A 19221-nucleotide genomic window follows, 5' to 3' on the forward strand; every position below is an offset into this window, starting at 1 on the left:
TTTGTGCCAGCCCCCTGCCTCTCAGTCAAGCTTCTGCGGCTGCTGCAGTGTTACCCTCCCCCAGGTAACAAAGGCTCAATGAAGTCAAAGGTAGCACTGGAATATGCCGGCTTCCTGGGGTAGAATATTTGCCTGAACGTCTTGCTGATTTCCTTAGTAAAAGGCACAGAAGCAACACATCCTTTTATTATTAATCTGTTTTACCTCGTTTTACCTCTTCATCACAACACCAATTTTTATTTATAATTCAGGATAATTGACTGCTTTGAATGCATTTTGGCAAATAGGATATGAATTTAATAAATAAAGTTTTTAAGTCTCTTTTCTAGGCCTGTTTAAGGACCTCCCTTTTTCCTGTTCTATTAATGAGTCTGCACAAACATTGTGCTCATGCCCTTCCTATTCTCCTCTCCCTTGGCATTTGATGAAGGAAGAGATCCTGATAATACCTATTATTTTTCAAATAGTCCAAAAACAGAGCTTTGGTTGCATTTCCATATGGAGACTTTCAGAACAACAGAGAATGGATGGCCATATCGCTCCTCAGGGGGTGGGTGGAGAGATATGATGACTGGCCAATAGGGACCAGAGGAGCTCAAGAAAGGCATTCAAGACTTTCAGAGGCTGCGTTTAACTCTTGGACTGCTATGAGCCTAGCAAGAAGGGAGCTAAGCAATGAAAAAACAAATGTGCTTTGCACACTGAAGATCACCTCCACTCTATCAAAGTCAAATATTTGAAATAGACTTCTGCCAGAAATTTGATGAACTGAGGTCACATTATAATGGAACAGGATTCAGGGAAAGGTAGCTTTGCAGATTGTACATAATCAAAATGGATCTGCTCCAAATCTCCCAGATCATGATCTGGCCAGCATCGACTCAAGGTTAGAAGAATGCTCCAGAAAGGTTTCACTCTGAAATCTTTTTATTGGGGGCAGGAAAGTCTGGGCTTAGTCTACTCTGTGCGTCACTGTGTCATCGTCTTCTGCAAATGCTGGCAACGGGGGCATATACCTTCTGATTGGGCCCGCTGCTTCAGCTCCTCCAAAATTGGTGCTGTTGCATTCTCAAACATCTTTTGCAGCACCTCTATATTTGCAGTGCTGTAGCTGTTGGTAGGAAATAAACCAGGAAGTGAAATAAAAAAGTAAGTTCGAAGAGGGTTAAAAAATACTGTTAGCAGGAGAGAAAAAAAGGGGAGGGGAGAGGAGAGGAGAAGGTGTGAAAATTCTAAGCTTAAAGAGAATTTTAGAAAGCCATTTAAAATTCAAGTCCTTTTCATTCTTCCAAGCATACTTGCCATTATCATAAGCTTTAGCAATTTGACCTTTTCCAAAGAAATGAAAAACAGATGTTGTCAAGAATATAAAGCCAATGCCAGATACTGGATGTTATAGAAATCTCAATTTTCAGCAGCAGCCAATTAACTGCTCATGTGATTAGTCAAATTAGCTTCTGTAATGCCGAACCTTCTCTTTTGTGAACTGGAAAATTGAAATTACTTGCTGGTCCATGAAAGGAAATCTATAAACTAAATCAGTGTTTTGGGTTAACATACTGTTTATGGACTGTTTTTAAGTAAGGAGTTTTTGGGAGGGTAGTACTTGATAGAAAAAAACTTAGTTTGTAACTGTTCCCATTCATCATGTCCATCCAATAAGAGAATGTTTCTCACCCTTGGCAATATCAAGCTGGATAGGCTTTCTCACCCTGATAGGCAATATCAAGCTGGATAGGTATAGATTCTCCTGCTTGAGCAGGGGGCTGGACTAGAAGACCTCCAAGATCCTTTCCAGTTCTCTATTCTATTCTATTCTATTCTATTCTATTCTATTCTATTCTATTCTATTCTATTCTATTCTAAAAAAGTGAGGGATTCTAGGAACTGAGATCCATACAGCAGTGGCGAATCTATGGCACGGGTGCCAGAGGCGGCACTCAGAGCCCTCTCTGTGGGCACATGCGCCATCGCCCCAGTTCTAGGCCTTCAGCTGGATTTTATAAAACCTTTTTGCTTTAGGCCTCCACCACCGTGTGCAAAAAAAAAAAAAAAGGTTCAGTCAATTTCAACTTCTCGCGGGGGAAAAAAAGATCTTGCAAAGTTGGAATTGATTGACTGAACTTTTTAGTCCCACCCAGTCTGTCGTTACCACCGCAGCCATGCTCACCCAATGGAATCCACCCACCCAATTGGCCATAGCCAGCCAATGGGCCACACCCACCCAGCACCTGACGATGCATAAGTGGGTTTTGGGTTACAGTTTGGGCACTTGGTCTCTAAAAGGTTCACCATCACTGCCATACAGCATAAAATTGTCAAACTTGAGATTACTGCAATAAGCTATGACAAAGGTAGTCATGCTCAGAGACCCCTCATTTAAGTTGCTTTATTTGGAGCACCCAGAACTACTTTTTCACTGTGCCTGCCCTCTTACACAGCACTCTTCCCAAAATTCAGATGGCCCTGACCATATCTTTCAAAGGCCTGAGACCTGTCTTTTCCTTAGACATTGGGTATGGAGGTTTTCTCCCAGCTGACCATTTCTGGATTTACTTTGGTTGATAAAGTTAATTTTATTGTATTTTAATGTTGAAGGGTTTATTACTTGTTTTCTATTGGTGTAAACTGCTCTGGTTCATATGTCAACTGGAAAGCTATTAAATTGATTTAATCAGTCAATCGATCATTCTAAGCCATAATATGGTAAGTTTGGTTTTATCTTAGCTTTTGGCTCCCTTGGGGATTACAAAGCATAGGTCAGTGATGGCAAACCTTTTAGAGCCCGAGTGCCCAAACTGCAACCCAAAACCCACTTATTTATCGCCAGATGCCAGGTGGGCGTGGCGCACTGGGTGGGCATGGCTACGATCATGGCAGACTGGGTGAGTGTGGCCAAGCTGGGCATGGTCACCTCAATGTTGCTCGTGGGGAGGGATGCCTGTGGGGGCTGGGCAGGGTTGGGGGAGATCTAGGGGGTCTTTGGCAGGTGGGCCAGTGGGCTGGAGGCTCGTCCTGCAGGGTGAGGCTGGGCAAGGCGAGGCAGGGTGGGGGTGCCATTGTTGCAGGGCAAGGCGAGGCATGGTCTAGGGCGGCTGCTGCCTGACACCATTGGCTCCCTCACACAGAAGCCAGCGAGTGCATGGGGGCCGACAATGTCCATCAGCAACCACAGCCTGCCGGCCCCGCGACAGGCACACTCTGGAGCTCCACAGCCCATGGCCAGCAGTTCAGAGAAGCCGCCTATGAAATGGATGGCTGGCTGAAAAAAATGTTGTAAAATCAGGTGCAGTCAGATGGTGACCTGTTTAATGACTGTCATGACTTATGACTATAATTCCAGGCTCAATTAGTCGTACAGTATGTCTACGGCTATGCTTTGTTTAATAAATTGTGATTAAGAAAACCATTGTTTATTGTCACTGGCCTCCATGAACTCAGGGAAATCAAACTTAATATTGCCCTAATCTACAAATCCATCCTTAGTCTAGCCTTCTGATTCTCATTATCAGGTTGGCATATATTCTTCAATTCTGACCCTGAAGTTTGAACTAGGTACCTGGAACATCTAGCACAAGTAGAAGGAGGCCAATTGAATGTTTCTATGTTTTTGAATGTTCCAAGATATTGAGATACATCTTCCAGGAGTGGATTCACCTGCCAGAGCCCATCCAGATCTACACGGAGCTTAGTCAGTGATATTGATGCTCGCTTTGCCCTGGCATGAGAAGAAAGGAAAACGGCGACAGTAAAATGGCAAACATTCACAGATTCCAAATTCAAAGCCCTGTAACAGCTCAGAGAGATGCAAATTTGCAGCCACATAGATCTTAGCTCTACGGAATAGTAAACAGTGGATTATTCTTGACTCCATCATCTCTTAAATCTGATACTTTTTTCACTGGTAATAAGAGGCCACAACTCAAAAGGACTTAAGAGAATTGGAGATTGGAAGAGAGACATGGCCATCCAGCTTCAAGAAAAGGGAGCCTCTTTGCTCAAGAGAAGCACATACGTGGCAGAAACTTCATCCAGTTCCTCCCGCAGCATCCTGAGTGCTTGGCCTTGTTCCACTTGTGTCCTTTCCCGTTGGGGAAGCACTCCCTCCAAGTGTATCCCCAGCTGAGCCAATAGCCGCAAGACCTCCTTCTGGGCCAGCTCCAGCATCCATTTCCTAAAGTGAGATGTGATAGAAAAAGACCAGGTTGGAGGACATCTAGCAAAATCAAGGCTCCACCCCTCCAATCTCATCTCAGAGAGATACCAAAGCAGCAGTGCACTATTGAAGTTCACTCTCCCCAAAGATGGGCAACCTTGGGGATGTTGCCTCCATGCTACTTATGAGGTACAAAAGTTATTTGGAGACCCCAATCGCCATCCCTGTTCCAGCAATTAACGTGAGATCTTACCAACGAAAGTCTTCAACTTGAACCTGGTGCTGCAAGTTATGCAGTTTCTCCTAAGCAAAGTAGGGGAAGGGAAAGAATAAGATTAATTTGGGGGCGTTCAGTATATTTATATGCTGTTCTCTTTTCCAATTAGCAATCTGATACAGTAAAACTCTACAGAGTTCAAATCCACAAAGAAAATAAAAGGGAGCACCAAAGGCAACAAAATACCTTTCTCTAACCTAACATCAAGATGTAAGAAACTACAATGTTCTTAATTTCCAACCATATAACTAGGCTAGTTAGGAACTCCAATTGTAGTTTTCCAATATACCTGGAGAATGCCAACCTGAGAAAGGCTAAAATAAAAAGTTATCCTTGGTGGCAATTGTTTTTGCGTGTGTGTGTGTGTATTGATTACTTTAATTTCCCTTAGGGTCATGGGTCAAATAAGTCAATGAGGCAGCTGTGATCACTTGATTAAATCCTGTCCATTTTGTTATGTGCATTGCAACAAGCTTGGGCCAGGATTCCAATTACGTGATTCCGACTATCTTATTAAACAGGCTGCTCTTCAGTGTTCTGTTTCTTCATTTCCTTTCCTTCCTGCCGAATGGGCTGCTGGAACAATTGGTCACCTTGGCTTGGCTGCTGATGTGGTACACAATTGGGCTAAAGCAAGAGGAGGAACATATTGTTCATCTAAAAGACATCCTTCACCTCAAAGTGAACCTTTAGAAAATACAACTCAGCAAATCATCAGAAGAATGCGGTTTTATGTTCTTTTTTTGTGATGGAATCCAAACTATCTGCAACCATTTGCATTTGATAAAAAGGTAAATGAAAGGGACAAACTGCAGAAACTTACAGCATTTAAAAAAGGGGACAGTTGTGCCAAAACCCTGAAGATGGACAAGATGGAGACTTTGCACCATCTTTTTCCTCCTCCTCCTTTCCCCACCTTTTATTTAGAAGTCTACAGAGGATAGCAACTAACTGAACATAGCTATGTTGACAGTCAATCATATAATACTCAAGATAACCCACTAAGAAATCACATGACCATAAATAACCATGATGGTTAATTAGATTTCTACTCCAACTTTGAATGAGAAACTCAAACTGGCAAGTTTAGTTCTAACTCTTCTGGTTTCTTTTAGCAGTATCCCTTTCAGGGGACTGAAAGACCCCCAGGCCCTCCCTCGGTCAGCCCAGCCCCTCAAAGAGATATGGTTGGAAGAAACCAATCATATGTGTGTCTACAGGTGTGGGTCTACAGTCTCTTCAGAGCCAGTCCAAAGTTAATCCCTCCATAATGCTGGTGAGAGTGAGAAATTAAAAACAAAATCTTAGAGAACGTAAAAGATAATAACAAACCGTTTCATACTGTTGCTAAAAAAAAAAAAACTTTGCCACAAGGAATCAAGCATGGTTGAGGAAGCTTATTTCTCTTCCACACAGTTTCCTTTTCTAAATTTTCCAACAATCATTTTGTGCATAGGTAACCCTGAGCAAGTTTTAATGGTTGACCTTGGATCTGAATTATAATCCCCTTAATGCCTGGTAGACAATGGCTCTCTTTTGCTAAAAGCTTCATACTTTTTTCTTTTATTGGAAAGAGCATCCCTTGACAAAGATGAAAAAAGGGAAAGACTTCAAAGAGAAAGGGGTAAAAATGGGCACCTTCTGTCTCACCTCCAAGAGGGCTGAGTTTTCTTCTAGCATGCTGGTCTTAATTTCTGCATCCTCCACAGCTTTTGTCACCGTTTGGCAGCTTTCCTTCAAGAAATTTCAGGAGAGGGGAGAAACTCAGGTGGCCAAGCAAGCAAGCAAGCAAGCAAGCAAAAGAAATGAGCTCACATGGATTTGTATTCAATGTTGTGTATCTTCTTTTCTATAAAATTATTTTCAAGAAATTGGGGCACGGAGGAAGCTGAAAATTCTCCCATTTCTCTTTTTTACTAATGATAAATTTGGAAAATATATGTATAAATACTTCTGGCTATCTTTTGATTGCACAGATGCAAAATGCCCCCTATTGGGAATTGGGGAGAACATGAAGTTATCAATAAATTAAAAGAAAAGCAAACTAAGGGACTTCCAGTTTTTGCATCTGCAGCGCATGGGCACGCGAGAGCGGACCTCCGCTCGCCACGGCTAGTTTCTTCCTGCTTGGGGGACCCTAGATGGGTCCGAAATTGCCCCAGAGAGGTGACTGTGATGGGGGGGGTGCCCCGTCGATCACAAAGCGACGGCAATCGCTTCGTTTGATCCGGGGAAAGCCCCCAGAACCCGACAGGAGAAAGGCTAGTGTGAGATCAGCCTCTACCCAAGCAGCTTGCAGCCAAAGTCTCAGAGCACGAACATAAACATCAGTGAACAGTGTGCTTAGAATTGGTGAGAGTACTGATCTTCTTTCTTCTATCTACTATTTAAATCCTTGAAAAGATCCCCAAAGCAAGAAAATCTCCAGAAGCGAAGGGAGGGGACTATCTCCCCATTCCCTTACAAAGGGAAATGGTGAATTAACATAAAAGGTGGAAAGATATATACTAAAATTTAATTTAAAATATTTCAGTCTGGACAAATCTAGGAACTAAAAAACTGTCAAAAAATTTCTAATAGGATTATAAAAATACATAATAAAAATAACTTTTTGGTTGTACGAAAAACTGAAAAAAGAAATAACTGCTGACATCTAGTGAAGAATCAGAGAATAGAACAATAAGGACTCAGAAATTGGCAGAATGCCCAGAAAAAAAAGAAAAAGTTGTTCCTTTGAATTGCAAATAATCTTGAAGACAGCTGGACTGTTGCTTAAACCTAAGAACTGTTTATGGAAAAAAAACTTTGGCTTTTTGGCTAATCTTTTAGAGGAGAATTTGCAGGAAGGATTTAAATTAGTTTAATATACTAAATCTGTAATTTTGACTGACTGATAAACTGACTTTTGAAATAAAACTTTGATGAAAGATTATTTGAAGGAGGGAGACAACATGGATATCACATACACATCAAAAAATGACAGGATGCCACATACAATATTTTCTCCTAAAGGAATTAGCTTAGCAAGGCAAGATAAATACTTTCCCGGAGAAAATATATGTAATGTTAGGACAAATACAAATGACAATAGATTCAAACCACGACAAAATTTGAAACAACTTTGATGATTTAAATAAGCATATCTCCATCTAAATCTACAATTAAAAAATACCCAGGAAATAACAACAAAGGAACAAACAAATCAGACAGAGGATTACAAACTAGAAGAGCATGATCAAATTGATGAAATAACAAAGGAAAAGAATTACAATTTGACACAAACAGGAAAAAATCTACAAGGTTCTGATACAACAAGGAAAATGGAATTATCAGGAGAATCATCAAAGTTTGGGAGACAGAAAGTATTTATCTTACTTACTTCATCTTTTGTATTCCCAACAACATTTGTAAAAAATACAGGAACTGTTGGGTAAGTAGACTACATCAACTTGGAAATTACTTGGCAAAAGAAGAAGATCAGAGACAGACACAAAAGATTTGACTCGCCCTAACAGATGGACTATTACATGAATAAACATTTGTTTGAATATGGCTAAAAGAACAGAGAATTTCAAACATAAAGGGGCCTTATAACAAGAAGGATAATGAGATTTAAGTAATATAGTATGTTTTATAATATATTAAATGTTAAAATAGTAGGTTGATGTAACTTTTATTAATATATAAGTAAAATATAAACTGATTAAAAAGGATATTATATCTAGATACTATAAGACAGATAAAAAGTATAGTATTTTTATAATGCGTGACATAAAATATTGGGATGATGTACCTAAATGGGAAAATTTAGACAGTTAGATGACTAATATGAAGAAATTATGGCTGATAAGAATTGAATTGAATATAAGGGAATCTAAGCGAAATTATAAAAATAGGATGCATGCTGAACTAATGAGATGATGGTTATGAGAATAATATAAGCTGAAAAAAATGTTATATAAAGAGATTATTATTATTTGTATAAATATAAAAAATGTCTATACCTAATCATTTATATATTGAAAATATTAAGAATTATATTTTGGCTAAGGTTGAAGAAGGAAAATACAAATGGGAGAAGGGAAGATCAAATAAATGTATTATTAATATATTATGGGATTATAAAATTTAATCATTGTTGACTGTTAATTAATTATTACTGTCCTTTTTTTTCTTGTTAAAATATAAACCAAGAGAACACACTGTACACCAGGCACTGGAGACTGTTATACTTAAAAAATCAGTAAAATATCTATAAAAAAAAAAAAGAAAAGCAAATTAAGATGAGCATCCAAGTTGCTTGATCAAACAATTGCTAGGCCCAACAAAAAGACATTGGAATTATTTTATGAGTGTTATTGGAAGCTCACAATGAAATTATTTTCCGGGACCTTACAGAAAGTCCACCATAGAGCTAAAAAGTACAGCCTCCATGTATACTACTATGATTCTTTGGCTCTTGAATCAAGTGCTCCTCAGGCAGACATCCAGCATGCCTTGTAGAAGCATTCCTGAAATTAGAGAAACACCAGTAATGAATTCTGTGTTTGGCTTAAAGTTTGGCTGCTGTATCTCAATACCAGCTTACTTTTCCTCTGGATATGGAGGATGGAAGAGACAATGTGATAAATCTGAAATAATAGACACAGATAAGACTAGATGTTCCAACAAAACAGACACTTTCCGTTGACTAGGGAAAGATGAAAAATAGCATCTTTAAATGGAGTATGCACTCAAATGACATATAGACCTCAAGTAGATAAAGAGTGCAAATGTTTTGGGGGGAAATTTGCAAGAGAACCTATTAATTTACTGTAGCACTAAAGAGACTAGTATTTTATACACTTAAACAAATAACTATGATGGCAAGCAGTAGCTATTGGGATAATCACATTATTTTAAGAGCCATAAGAGTTATTTAGCCTCTTGATGCGGGTGAAGAAAGAGAGTGCAAAAGTTGGCTTGAAACTCAACATTAAGAAAACTAAAATCATGGCATCCGGCCCTCTCAATTCCTGGCAATAAATGGGGAAGAAATGGAGGTAGTGACAGATTTTATTTTTCTGGGCTCCAAGATCACCTCAGATGGGGACTGCAGCCAAGAAATTAAAAGACGCTTGCTCCTGGGGAGAAAAGCTATAGCAAATCTAGACAGCATACTAAAAAGCAGAGACATCACCCTGTCAACAAAAGTGCGTATAGTCCAGGCCATGGTTTTCCCAGTTGCAATGTATGGCTGTGAAAGTTGGACCATAAGAAAGGCTGAGCGCCAAAGAATTGAGGCCTTTGAATTATGGTGCTGGAGAAGACTCCTGCGAGTCCCTTGGACTGCAAGGCGTTCAAACCGGTCAGTCCTAGAAGAGATCAACCCCGACTGCTCTTTAGAAGGCCAGATCCTGAAGTTGAAACTCAAATACTTTGGCCACCTAATGAGAAGAAGGACTCACTGGAGAAGGGCCTAATGCTGGGAAAGATTGAGGGCAATAGAAGAAGGGGACGACAGAGAATGAGATGGCTGGATGGAGTCACTGAAGCAGTAGGTGTGAACTTAAATGGACTCCAGAAGATGGTAGAGGACAGGAAGACCTGGAGGAACGTTGTCCGTGGGGTTGCGATGGGTCGGACACGACTTCGCAATTAACAACAACAACAAGAGTTATTTTGGGGGGAAAGGAGGAAAAACATTTTTACTTGTTTATTATTAGAACAATGCTAATTCAGAACAATATAATGATATAGTAAAGCAGCAACAGGTATGTGGGCTTGTGACTTATTTCCTCACCTGTTGGCTAGAAGCATCGTCTTCATCTTCTGACCAAGCTGGTTTGATGGGAAATAGAAGATCCCTTTTTTCATCCCCTGCTCCCCATGGCAAGCCCTCATCATCTGTGGATTCATTCTCTGTGGTGGAATCATCACGTTCCCCATCAGTAAGATTCAGGAGAGAAACATTAGTACAAGCAGAAGAACGCTTCAAGTTCAGATTAGGACTTTCACTGGTAAAATGGGGCTTAACTCTGGGTTGGGAAAAAGCACACATATTATCCTTAGATAATAATAATGGACTACATTTTTCTTACACAATATATTACAGAATATATTTATGGTAGTTTTGATAATTTACTACAATAAAGAGCCTCATGATGCCTCAATGGCTAACATATTTCTTGGCAACCTAAACTTTTGGGGACCAAAAACAACCCTTGGCTGGTAGCAATTTTATCATTTTTTCTGCCATGCTTTCTAAACTCCTTTCATGAGCAAACAGTTGTCAATACATGAAGATATGAAAATAATGACAGACAAAATCCTAGTTCACTTCTCCCAAGCATGATGCTTTCTAAGTTTGTGTTTGTTGTTAACATCCCCAACTTATGGGATTACTATATCGAAATTCTGGAATATCGTCCTGGAAATTTTGAGAATTGAAATCCAATACATTGTTAGAACATCTGGTTTTACTTATGTATTACATTATTTATATATTACAGCCAAGTTAACACATTTTGGGTGACTTACATGTTATCATATCCCTTTACCAATAAATTTAAGCAATAGACCATTCCAAAGAGATAGGGCAACTATCAAAAAGACTCCCATCTCCATTACTTCTTAAAGTGGGGGGGGGAGTGGATTCCAAAGAAGCCCCTCCCAGGTAGGACCCACAACATCTATGTGAAGAAGATGGTTCCTAAAGTATCATAGCCCAACAGGGGGAAGGTTTTATAGAATAAAATAAGGATTTTCTATAGGGAAATTTATTGTTAACCAATATATAGTTCACAGGCCAATGTTACCCTGCTGAAGCAGGTCTCAGCTCGCAGCCTATGGGCACCAACTTGAGTTTTAAGTAATCTTCAAAGGCAGCCCACGAAGAGTATATTGGAATAAACAATGTTGAGGCAAGGAGGATAAGAGTGTCTGTCAAAGTCTTTCATTCCCAAGGAACACAATGGAAACACTAGACAACACTTGGGAAAGGCTTCCTTCGTAATATAATCCACCTGCTAATCATACAGAATGATCCCTATTTTTATCCTAACTCTGTCAAGGAATGTGAATCTCTCCAAAGCCAACACTGGGGCACAAAATAAGACCAATTGTTTCTGAACAAGCAATAACATCCTCATGCTATGATTCAGTTTTGTTGTTGTTGTTAATTGCATCGCAATTAACTATAACCCATCGCAACCCCATGGACAACGTTCCTCCAGGTCTTCCTGTCCTCTACCATCTTCTGGAGTCCATTTAAGTTCACACCTACTGCTTCAGTGACTCCATCCAGCCATCTCATTCTCTGTCGTCCCCTTCTTCTATTGCCCTCAATCTTTCCCAGCATTAGGCCCTTCTCCAGTGAGTCCTTCCTTCTCATTAGGTGGCCAAAGTATTTGAGTTTCAACTTCAGGATCTGGCCTTCTAAAGAGCAGTTGGGGTTAATCTCTTTTAGGACTGACCGGTTTGAACACCTTGCAGTCCAAGGGACTCGCAGGAGTCTTCTCCAGCACCATAGTTCAAAGGCCTCAATTCTTTGGCATTCAGCCTTTCTTATGGTCCAACTTTCACAGCCATACATTGCAACTGGGAAAACCATGGCCTGGACTATACGCACTTTTGTTGGCAGGGTGATGTCTCTGCTTTTTAGTATGCTGTCTAGATTTGCCATAGCTTTCCTCCCCAGGAGCAAGCGTCTTTTAATTTCTTGGCTGCAGTCCCCATCTGAGGTGATCTTGGAGCCCAGAAAAATAAAATCTGTCACTACCTCCATTTCTTCCCCATCCATTTGCCAGGAATTGAGAGGGCCGGATGCCATGATTTTGGTTTTCTTAATATTGAGTTTCAAGCCAACTTTTGTACTCTCCTTCTTCACCCGCATCAAGAGGCTTCAGTTTACCCCACCTGAAAATTTCTCTGCATTTCCTGCTCTGTTCAGGCTATAAAGTTTGGTGTCGTTATGTGTAATGTAGTACATACTGTTGAACTTTACCTCTAAATCAACAAATGACTTTTCCCAGTGGTTTCTTTAAATAACAAAAAGAGGAGAGATAAGAGGAGAGAGAATGGAATCCTAGAGCATTGTACATTCAAATGCCATATAGTGTCACTTCTGTTGTCTTCTCTTGACATTACAAATACAACCAAAAAATGGAACCACTGCAGAATAATGCCACCCACCCACCATCACATCTATCCATTTCTTAGATAGTCCAAAAAACTTTCATGGTCAGTTGTACAAAACATTACTGAAAAGTTTAATTGGATGAGGAATTCAAGCTGCTCATGGCAAAATTAATGTCACAGAGGACCCTGTCTGCTACCTCAGAGTTCACAATATCAAACCAAGTGCAAATGACTGTGTAAGATACTGTTTCAGCCACTCTGTAGGATTCTAAGTTAGCTCAAAGTCTATAGAAAAGGCTACATTTAGAAAAAGTCACCGGGGAAAAATAAATCAAGCACATACAAAGCCAGGATTTCTGAGATCTCAGTGACAACCATCTTAAGGTGCAATTTCTAATCTAGCTGAGTGAACAAATGTCTCACTTAAGAAAGCAGTATTTAACAGCCATACGTATGGAAAACCTGGATGTTTCTTCAGAACTATAATTTGGACCAGAAAATGAAGAAAATAATGGGAAGGAGTTTTTTTCTCCCACTTGCCTGGATAGAAATCAGAAATGAGTTTTTAAAAAGGAGCAATGATTCATATGTTTTGCTAAAAAGGGTAAACTAAAGTGTGAGCTCCTGAACTTGAATCAGCACAAAGTATGCAGAAGGGCTTACTAGCTTTTAAGTTGCATGTTATTGGAACAAAAAACCAATTTGATTTGATGGAATCACTCTAGAACATGGATGTCATGTGGCAGGTCGCGACGTATCGTGACTCTTTTTGCATTGCTGGCAATGGAGTGGGCGTGGCTTCAGTATGATGAAACCAGTACAGAGAACAGCAACAAAGATGATTAGGGGACTGCAGGTTAAAACATACAAGGAACAGTTACTGGAATTGGGTATGTCTAGTTTAATGAAGAGAAGGACGAGAGGGGACATGATAGCAGTGTTCCAATATCTCAGGGGCTGCCATAAAGAAGAGGGAGTCAAGCTATTCTCCAAGGCGCCTAAAGGCAGGACAAGAAGCAACGGATGGAAACTAATCAAGGAGAGAAGCAACCTAGAATTAAGGAGAAACTTCCTGACAGTGAGAACAATTAATCAGTGGAACAACCTGCCTCCAGAAGCAGTGAATGCTCCAGCACTGGAAGTTTTTAACGAGAGACTGGACAGCTATTTGTCTGAAATGATATTGGGTTTCCTGCCTGAGCAGGGAGTTAACTGGACCTTCAAGGTCCCTTCCAACTTTATTATTATTGTTGTTGTTGTTATGGTTATGGTTATTATTATTATTATATCGTACCTGCTCTAGATCAGATGCGATTATCTACTTAGCCTAATGCTGAACTAGAAACTCATTATTCTCATACTGACCATGAGGCCACAAATTCTGGAAGCTATAGTCCAGCAAAGCTGGGATCTGAGGGCAGCAACTCTCCAAATTCTGGAGGAAAAGATTTTTTTTTTTTTTTTTTTTTTTTTTGCATCATCTGCTTTGGTCTTTTCACCTGAAGATCCCTGGGACTGAATCTGAAAACATCTGTAGGCAAACAGATGTGCTACTAGCATACTCACACCCCTGTACAAAATTTGCTACAACAAATACATTGAACTCTACCTCCATTCTTTCCCTTCCCAGATCACTCACCCATGGAAAGGGATACCTTTCTTCTTTTGGGAGATACTAGCAGTCTTTCCAAACTCCTCCTTGCTGCCTTGAGTCTGACTCTCAATTCCTGTTGGTGTGTCTCCAGCCTCATTTATTTCTTTGAATTGCCAGATGGTTTTCACCATGTTGGCCATTACTGGTTTGGGGGTCGATATCTGGTACGAGCACAAATTTTCTTGCCTGTACCTGGGAACATCTATCACTTATAATCCAGAGCGCCTCCAAGTAGGGCAAGGATCTACCAGCTGCTCCTATGACCTCACAACAGTTGCCATGGTGCTGACAATCATGTGACTCCAATTTTCCATCAACCATTTATATCACCAACATTCTATGATGTCGGTATAGAGTTCAATGGAAAGAAAATTAATCCAAAGCTGTAATGCTGACCTCAAAAGTATTGCATAGATATAACTGAATCATGTTGAACTATGGCTTAGCTATATGTGAAACCCAAACATCATTAAAAATTTCAAACCAATTTATTTAAATGAAATCGTCTTTTTTTTAAACAAAATTCATTTAGCTCTGCCTGCGTGTCTTCCTCTTAGTTACAATCACTTACAGTTTCAGACATCAGAGATAAATACGGCCAGGCCTTGCATCCCATCTTCCTTGGAAATGGCTGGCAGAGTCATGATAGTGGATTGGGACCTCAGCAATGCTGCGTTCCATGCCTGGACTTTGTCTAGTTGCACCAAACTGACCTAAACATATTTGATTGGCCCCTCGTTTCATCTGTCACAAAACATTTTCACAGCCTATTGAGCAGAGGTGCTGCTTTTCAAACCTGCGGTGCTTTCTATTGACAGAGAAGTCAATAAGTCAGCCTTCCCTAGCTTGTTTATTTATTTATTTATAGAGCTGATGCAAGCACTAACCAATGTGCATTAGTGGAGAACCTAGACATGAAACAGAACAGCAGAGAAGCTTGGAAACTCCTGAAAAATATAGGTGGAGACAGAACAAAACCACAATAAAATCAAGCGTCAGAAGAGACGTCTAGAGCGACGCTGGAGGGCTAGTAACTCCGAATCCGACTGGACACTTCTAAGAGCCTATATTAGGACTTATTTAGTGGCGATACGAGCGGCAAAATGTTCCAATTTTTCCGCACTTATTGCGTCTGCAGAATCTCGCCCCGCCGCCCTGTTTAGGGTGACCCGTTCCCTACTTAACGTTCGGGAAGCCGGGGAGCCCTTTCAGGGTAGAGCGGAGGAATTTGTGCAATTCCTATCAGACAAAATCGCTCGGATTCAGACAGACCTAGACTCCGATTGGGCAGGGCCTTCTGAGATGACTGGGGCAGGTCTTAGCTCAGTTTTATGGGATGAATTTGAGTCTGTGACCGCTGAGGATGTTGACAGAGCGGTGGGAGCAATGAGCGCCTCCACTTGTTTATTGGACCCGTGTCCTTTCTGGTTGGTCTCGGCTGCCAAGGAGGTGACACGAGGCTGGCTCCAGGTGTTGATCAACGCTTCATTGAGGGAGAGGTCTTTTCCGCAATCCTTGAAGGAGGCGGTTGTGAGGCCCCTTCTCAAGAAGCCTACCCTGGACCTGGCTGACTTAAATAACTTCCGTCCAGTCTCCAATCTCCCCTTTTTGGGGAAGGTTGTAGAGAGAGTGGTGGCGCTCCAGCTCCGACGGTCTCTGGATGAAGCGGATTATCTAGACCCTTTTCAATCTGGCTTCAGGCCCAGCTTCAGCACAGAAACCGCTTTGGTCGTGCTGATGGATGATCTCTGGCAGGCCCGAGACAGGGGTTATTCCTCTGCCTTGGTGCTACTTGACCTCTCAGCGGCTTTTGATACCATCGATCATGGTATCCTTTTGCGACGACTTGAAGGGGTGGGAGTGGGAGGCACCGTTTTACGGTAGTTCTCCTCCTACCTCTCTGGCCGGTCGCAATCGGTACTGGTGGGAGGGCAGAGGTCAACCCCGAGGCCCCTTGAATGCGGTGTGCCGCAGGGGTCGGTCCTCTCCCCCCTCCTATTTAACATTTATATGAAGCCGCTGGGTGAGATCATCAGACAGCACGGGGTGAGGTTTCATCAGTATGCTGATGATACCCAGTTATATATCTCCTCCCCGAGCTCTCTCAGTGAAGCGGCCGATGTGATGGGCCATTGCCTCGAAGCCGTGAGGGTCTGGATGGGGGTTAACAGACTCAGGCTCAATCCTGACAAGACCGAGTGGCTTTGGATGTTGCCTCCCAAGGATCATGTCGACTGTCCAGTGTTGACTCTTGCGGGGGAAAATATACCCCCTTCGGAGCGGGTTCGCAACTTGGGTGTCCTCCTTGATCCACAGCTGAATTTGGAACATCATTTGACGGCTGTGGCTGGGAGGACCTTTGCACAAGTTCATCTGTTGCACCAGTTGCGACCCTACCTGGACCGGGAGGCTTTCCTTACAGTCACTCATGCCCTTGTCACCTCACGTCTGGACTACTGCAACGCGCTCTACATGGGGCTACCCTTGAAAAGTATTTGGAGACTACAGTTGGTCCAGAATGCAGCCGCGCGAGTGATAGCGGGTGCTCCTCGATACACCCACATTACACCTATCCTCCATGAGCTGCACTGGTTGCCTGTTGGTCTCCGGGTCCAATTCAAGGTGGTTATTACCTTTAAAGCCCTATATGGCTCAGGGCCAGGCTATTTGCGAGACCGCCTACTACCTCATAGTTCCCTTCGTCCAGTTAGATCCCACAGGCTGGGCCTCCTTCAGGTCCCGTTGGCCAAGCAGTGCCATTTGGCGGGGCCGCGAAGGAGGGCTTTCTCTGTGATGGCGCCCACGTTTTGGAACCAGCTCCTCCTGGAGATTAGGACCGCTCCCACCCTGTTGGTTTTCCATAAGTTGCTTAAGACCTGGCTTTTCCGGCAGGCCTGGGGTTTATAAAATCTGACCCCTGGATGACTGTTCTTGTACTGTTTGTCTTGTTATGTTTTATGTGTTTTTATTGTTAGCCGCCCAGAGTCCTCCGGGAGTGGGGAGGCTTATAAATTTTAAAAATAAAAATAAAATAAATAAAAAAATAAAATATGGATGTAACAGCAGACCAAGTAGCTAGCCAGTTGCTGAAGAATAGAAAAACGAAAGATAAAAAGTGTGGAAACAAGCCATCCAAACAAGGGGTTAAATACCCCTTTTGTGGTATTTGGAGGAAATCATAAAGACTATGATAATGAATAAAGAAGCAGGTGTTGATGACATAAGAACAGAACATATAAAGCAGCTCGGTCCCCATACTCTGGAGCGGCTCCTGCAATTGATGAACAACTGTATAGCCATATTTAAGGTCCTGAAATTGGGGAGGCAGGCTAGAATTGCTGCCTTACTGAAACCTGGAAAAGACTCAGACGATCCAAAAAATTGCCAACCTGTATCACTCCTCTGCCACCTCTACAAGGCACTCAAAATTCATTGACGCAAAGATCATAAGGGAGCAAACAGGGTTTAGACCAGAGAGATCATGTGGCCAAATTATAAACCTTATGCAGCATATTGAGGATGGTTTTGAAACAAAGCTAATAACTGGAGTGGCTTTCTGGTAATATTACTGGAGATAATAAGCTTACAAGGCTCATTGGCAGCTCCCTCCAGAATCATAGATTTTATGTGACTGAATGGTAAAACAGTAGATGAAGGATGCAGAAGAATGGGCTGCCATAAGGAAGCGTATTATCTCCAACACTGTATAACATATATACAAACAACCAGTCCCCAACAACACACATCTATTCATCTATGTGGACAATACAGCAGCGGCTGCACAAGGATCAATTTTTTATCATATAGCTGGGAAACTTATGGTAGCATTAGGCTGTTCTGACACCAACTACTTAAACCCATCCCAAAGAAGACTCAAGTGTGTGCTTTCCATCTCCATGTGCTCCAAAACTGAGATGCAAGGGAAGAGTTGGATACTAAGTGACAAGGGAACCAACTATAGCACTGTTGAACACCAAAGTATCTCAGTATAACACTCGATAGGACACTTTCTTTTAAACAGCATTGCCTGGACACTAAGCCAAGGTCAGCTTGAGGAACAATATCAGGAAATTGATAAACTACACATGGAGAGCTCAACCATCTACATTGTGTACATCAGCTTTCGCCTTGAGCATCTCTGCAGCAGAGTACAGTGTGCTGTTCCAGTATGGGATGCATCTGCACACATGAAGCAAGTTGATACTGCCATCAGTATGCTTACTTATAAGTTGTCTCATCCCTAAACTAATTGAGAAAATATACCCTCTTGCTGGCCTTGCCCCACCTAAGATCAGAAGAGAAGTAGCAGAGAATCTGAGAGAACTAAGCAAGAGAATGATCCTCGAACATCCTCTAAAGGGACATATGCCCCAAGGCCGCTGAGACCAAGGAACAACTTTATGGTAAGAAAAAGCATTCTTGAAGGTACAAAGAACAAAATCGAATTAAAAATGTTAAAAATAGAGGAAGGAGACCATTAAGCAAGGAATAACATTAAAGGAGTATAAAGCTGAAGTATCTGACCTCTCTTATACTATTTGGAGGAACCTGAATAGGTTGAGAGTGTATGTGTAAAACCAAAACACCCAAGTGGAGGCTCTTGAATGACAATAACACAGAGAGCCTTGTCCATTAGCTGGCATGTTCTTGTTAGTTGCGAAGTTGTGTCCGACCCATCGCGATCCCATGGACAACATTCCTCCAGGCCTTCCTGTCCTCTACCATCTTCTAGAGTCCATTTAAGCTCACGCCTACTGCTTCAGTGACTCCATCCAGCCATCTCATTCTCTGTTGTCCCCTTCTTCTATTGCCCTCAATCTTTCCTAGCATTAGGCTCTTTTCCAGTGAGTCCTTCCTTCTCATTAGGTGGCCAAAGTACTTGAGTTTCAACTTCTGGCCTTCTAAAGAGCAGTAAGGGTTGATCTCCTCTAGAACTGACCGGTTTGATCGCCTTGCAGTCCAGGGGACTCGCAGGAGTTTTCTCCAGCACCATAGTTCAAAGGCCGCAGCAGCCAG

General features: G+C 41.7%; 1 protein-coding gene across 4 annotated transcripts; it reads right to left on the reverse strand.

The window, feature by feature from the left end:
- Positions 1-422: 422 nt before the first annotated feature.
- On the reverse strand, positions 423-14759 carry LOC120317910 (testis-specific serine kinase substrate-like). Of its 4 annotated transcripts, none has more exons than XM_039364953.1 (7): positions 14191-14759; positions 10216-10450; positions 6072-6167; positions 4410-4459; positions 4016-4174; positions 3560-3718; positions 467-1111 (listed from the first exon to the last, which is right to left on the reverse strand). In XM_039364953.1, exons 1-7 carry the CDS (start codon positions 14343-14345, stop codon positions 970-972), a joined length of 996 nt encoding a protein of 331 aa, XP_039220887.1. In that variant the 5' UTR covers positions 14346-14759; the 3' UTR covers positions 467-969. The 4 variants fall into 4 exon arrangements, with proteins under 4 accessions (XP_039220890.1, XP_039220889.1, XP_039220887.1 ...); XM_039364954.1 differs by having other exon boundaries at positions 477-1111; positions 6084-6167; XM_039364956.1 differs by lacking the exon at positions 3560-3718 and having other exon boundaries at positions 423-1111.
- Positions 14760-19221: the final 4462 nt, after the last annotated feature.

Source organism: Crotalus tigris, unplaced genomic scaffold, assembly GCF_016545835.1.
Source record: "Crotalus tigris isolate CLP2741 ecotype Arizona unplaced genomic scaffold, ASM1654583v1 scf7180000019935.411523, whole genome shotgun sequence".
NCBI classification, from domain to species: Eukaryota; Metazoa; Chordata; class Lepidosauria; order Squamata; family Viperidae; genus Crotalus; species Crotalus tigris.

Excerpts from the sequence above, each read along its gene's own strand:
- LOC120317910 (XM_039364953.1), bottom strand. The coding sequence starts at position 14,345 with ATGGCCAACATGGTGAAAACCATCTGGCAATTCAAAGAAATAAATGAG. Across the intron at positions 4,175-4,409 it reads CAAGTTGAAGACTTTCGTTG|GAAATGGATGCTGGAGCTGG; the intron begins GTAAGATCTCAC and ends ATCTCACTTTAG. Across the intron at positions 3,719-4,015 it reads CTGGATGAAGTTTCTGCCAC|GGCAAAGCGAGCATCAATAT; the intron begins GTATGTGCTTCT and ends TTCTCATGCCAG.